At 44.4% G+C, this 3,861-nt stretch overlaps 1 protein-coding gene across 1 annotated transcript; it reads right to left on the bottom strand.

Moving 5' to 3' along the window:
- Nucleotides 1–428: 428 nt before the first annotated feature.
- LOC133744244 (uncharacterized) lies at nucleotides 429–1,136 on the bottom strand. The gene is made up of 2 exons (XM_062172380.1): nucleotides 930–1,136; nucleotides 429–824 (listed from the first exon to the last, which is right to left on the bottom strand). The coding sequence occupies exons 1-2, from the start codon at nucleotides 1,134–1,136 to the stop codon at nucleotides 429–431; spliced, it is 603 nt and encodes a 200-aa protein (XP_062028364.1).
- Between the last annotated feature and the right edge of the window lie 2,725 nt (nucleotides 1,137–3,861).

Below are 3,861 nucleotides of genomic sequence, written 5' to 3'. Positions count from 1 at the left end.
AACAGTGATGTTGGGTTGCTCCTTTGTGAACAAAAGTTTGGAGCCAAGGGTGGCTAAAGCGTCTACATATCCATTGCTGCGGCCGAGACAGTTCCAAACCTTTCCTTCCTCTTCAAATGCCTTTCATCGACCACTAGAGCTTGGTGTATATCTCTTTGAGTTGTGTCCTCCTTGTCTGATCTCCAATTCCTTTGACTTGTGGTGGTTTTAACTGACATGCTTGTTTTTCTCACAGCTTCAATTAATCTGGAAAATTGGGAAATGCCAATGTTCTCCAAATAGACCCTGTATTCAGGCAAAATATTGCTAATGCAGATTTCCACCAAGGACTCCTCATCCTTCTCATCATAGCAATCCAAAGCTAAGTCACGAAAGTGACGAACAAAGTCCACCAGGTTTTCTCCCATCTTTTGACGAGTGTTGTTCAACTATGCAACGGTCACCCTTTCCTCATATTGGAAATATTTTCTACAAAACTTGCTTGCCATTTCGTCCCAGCTTCGAATGGAACCAAGAGCTAGGGTGGTGTACCAAGTATATGCACGATCAGTGAGGGTTTTAGAAAATTCCCTCAGCCTGAGATTATGATTGCTAGCATGAGGGCCGAGAGCGTCGATAAATTGACTGATATGCTCTTTTGGGCTGCCCTTTCTCCCATCAAAAAGAGTAAAAGTGGGTGTTTCATAATTTTTGGGATAAGACAAATGCATTATGCTTGAAGGATAAGGGGGGTGAGGAGCAAACTTCCAGTCTTCGGAGCCACGGCGTAATTCTTTTTCCAGCATGGCAACAACATCATCTTGGGTAACAAAAGAAGGGGCCTTCTGATTGTCAGATGCTTTTGCAGCAGAGTCCTCATGGGAAACCTTCTGTGGCTACTCTGCATTTTTTGGTTGCTCAAGTTGTTTTGTTGCTAAGATTGAGTTGACCAATTGCTTCATGGTGTCAACCATCTCCTTTTGAGTCCTACCGAAAGCGCTGAGGATGTGTGCCAAGTTTGCAGGAGTGATTTCAGCCTCCTCTTGCCTTTCTTCCCGATCTTGTTGCTCTTCATGCCTGGAAACAGAATCAACGTGTTCTTCTTCCTCTTGGGAAGGCATGCTACTGTTATTCCTCTTTCTTCGTGGTGGAGCCATCTCGCAGGTCACAGCCTAGTCCCTAGTGAAGTCGCCAAAAATGTGAGGGTGACTTCGTGATTTTGACTCTTTGCAGCAAGACCCTCCTAGTTGTGCGAGACTAGGCCCAAAATCGTTCAAAGGTTGACCCAAGAACAACTTCGTTGTAACCTGTTAGATGTAACAGCAGCTATTTGGCTTGACGATAACAGCAGTGATTAGACTAGATTTCATAAGAACAGGACTTATAGGCGGGCATGGTGTGGGAGCTAGATGCATGAGAGTTTAGCAGAGAGGGAGAATTCCAGCAATAACATGATTTCTGGATTTTGGGTTAAGGTTGGTTGGGAAGAATTGATGGCTAGAGATTCAGAGATAAAGCTTGATCTCTTGCTTGATGTTTCTGGGCTGTTGTGGCTTCCTTTCCTACGGCAATGAACTCGCCTTTTATAGCGGTGATAGACGGGGAGGATTTGTGCCAAGAACCAGAGGCTTTGAAGGGGCATTCTCAGTTTTGGTGGGATCATTCTAAAACTTTCAGCATTTGTTTTCCCCATGAAACCAGAAGAGTGAGAGCTTGCTTTGGCTATGTGGGTAAAGACCAGTGGCACAGATATAGGACGGTGATGGGGATCCCAGATTTTGTGCTGCTGTGATCTTTGAGAGATCATAATCCCCTAATTTGTGTTATTGTAAATTGTGATCACAAAAATCTAAGAATTATTGGAAATTGAGGCAGGATTTCGGAGGATGAGAGTTGGGAAGCTTTTGCATAGACTTGGAGTTCTTACCAGAAAAGGGTGGAGTAGTAATCCCAGCAACAACTTGATGGAACAACGTTCCTGATTTGGGGAAGACGACTCCAACGAGTTTTTGGGCTACAGATTCTGGTGTAATGGACTTTGGGTAGGGGAGTGACTCTAGTGGGCTCTAAGTCTTTCTTGGGCTTGCTTTCATCTCTCTACTAGCCCATGTTAAGATGTTGGCCCTCAAAGCATGAATTTTGGTTCCCAAGTCCAAAATTATTGACGGGCCTTATCATAACAATGGGCCTCGCATGATCCGTTACCTTCCACACCACATCCCGCCGTATAAGCCCCAAACGTAGCTTGGGTCTACGCGTATCGCATGGTAAATAAGCGTGTCGGCTCATTTGGAAATGCCTGTCAATCGTTTGAGTATTTAGGCATCTCGTATCGCTTGTTAAATGGAGAACTCTCTTTTGACATAAGAATGGGCTCGCTTGAAGGCCCAATTAGGTTACGAGGTTGATGACTCGTTCCCTTTGCATGTCACTAGTTAAATTCGAACTTGTGGAAATTTGGGTATCAACACTTCTTTTTCTTTGGGGTGGTGGATTGTGCAATGTTGCTGTGGTTAATTGGACTGGTGAATTTGGGAAGATAGGTTTGAGGCAAATTGAATTGTGTTTGCCGAGATTAGTACTTTTTTTTTGCTGTTGGTTTGGAATGTAGGGTAAAATTTTGTTAATTCGACACAAAACATGTCGATTTAAGGGTATGCCAGAGTTCGAATTGAGCCAGGAACTTTGCACCATCAATCGGTTTTTTCTGATTCTTTGGAAAATAGTTTGGATCGGTTTTTATTGACTTTTTGATGTTTTTCTTACCTTTTTGTCTGATTATTTTATGAAGGTCATGGTAAATAGGGTGGTTGGCATATGTTTTCGGATGATTCTGGTCATGGGTATGCATATTCTTGGTCCAGCGAGAAGATGCTGAGGATGAGAGCTTCCGGATAATAGATGGAGATAAACAGAGGAGATGAGAGATGTGGAAGAAGAAGAGGTAAAAAGACAAAATAGAAAAAAAAAAAAAAAAAAAAAAGAGAGAAAAAAAAATTAAGGATTAAATTCTGTTACCCTGTACTTTCAAGGGTTCGTCAGTTCAGTCTCTGCACTTCTAATTTAATCAGAAAAGTCCTCGCACTCTCCAATTTCATCAAATCGATCCATTTCCTCACAATTCCGTCAATTTCCTATGTTTAGGTGCTGACTTGTCCGGACGCCGTCTGATGTGTCAGATTTGTGGGACCTTCCCACATGCAAAATTCCCAAGCTATCCCTTCAATCTCCCTCCCCTTTCCCACCCGAGCAGCCTAATTCCCAACATCAGAATCAAAGCTTTTTTTCCTTCTATTTTGCAGTTTCGGGGTTTCTGTTCAAAGAGAACTCGAGGAGAGAGAAAATAGAACTAGGTTTCTCTCTCTCCTCCACCAGTGGGTATCCAGGCATAACCCCGCATCACCTCCACCAGCTCAGCGGCCTCCGACGATCCACCGGCAACTTCTCCGTCATTGGGGTATGCCCGAAAGTAACCCACGCGTCACCGCCGTAAGCACCAGAAATCTTCTCTGGGCACCCACGACCCCTGCTTTCTTCTCCGGTCGTCGCTACAGTAAAAGGGCAACATCCTCTCATCCATGATGGAATCGATCTGTGCAGCTCCTAATTATTCTCTCTACACCCAGATTGGTCACCTGCAATGCTGGACCAACTGGCGGACCAAATGACCAAGGCGGCAGACGAGGTCAGCTCGTCGAAGCAGTCCTCAAGTGACCAATCCTCAATCGCTTCGTTTTCTTTTTTTGTTCACAACCAAAAAATCCCAGTCCTCTCTTCATCCTTTGAGCTCCTCCGAGCTCAGCGCTTCCCCCACTCTGCAACTATGAGCGGTGCCAAGGCCATCAGCCTCGAGGAGATCAAAAATGAGTCCGTCGATCTGGT

This window comes from Rosa rugosa, chromosome 4 (assembly GCF_958449725.1).
Source record: "Rosa rugosa chromosome 4, drRosRugo1.1, whole genome shotgun sequence".
Taxonomy (NCBI): Eukaryota; Viridiplantae; Streptophyta; class Magnoliopsida; order Rosales; family Rosaceae; genus Rosa; species Rosa rugosa.
Note: the sequence above shows the minus strand (reverse complement) of the source record. Positions and strands in the feature narration are given on the sequence as shown.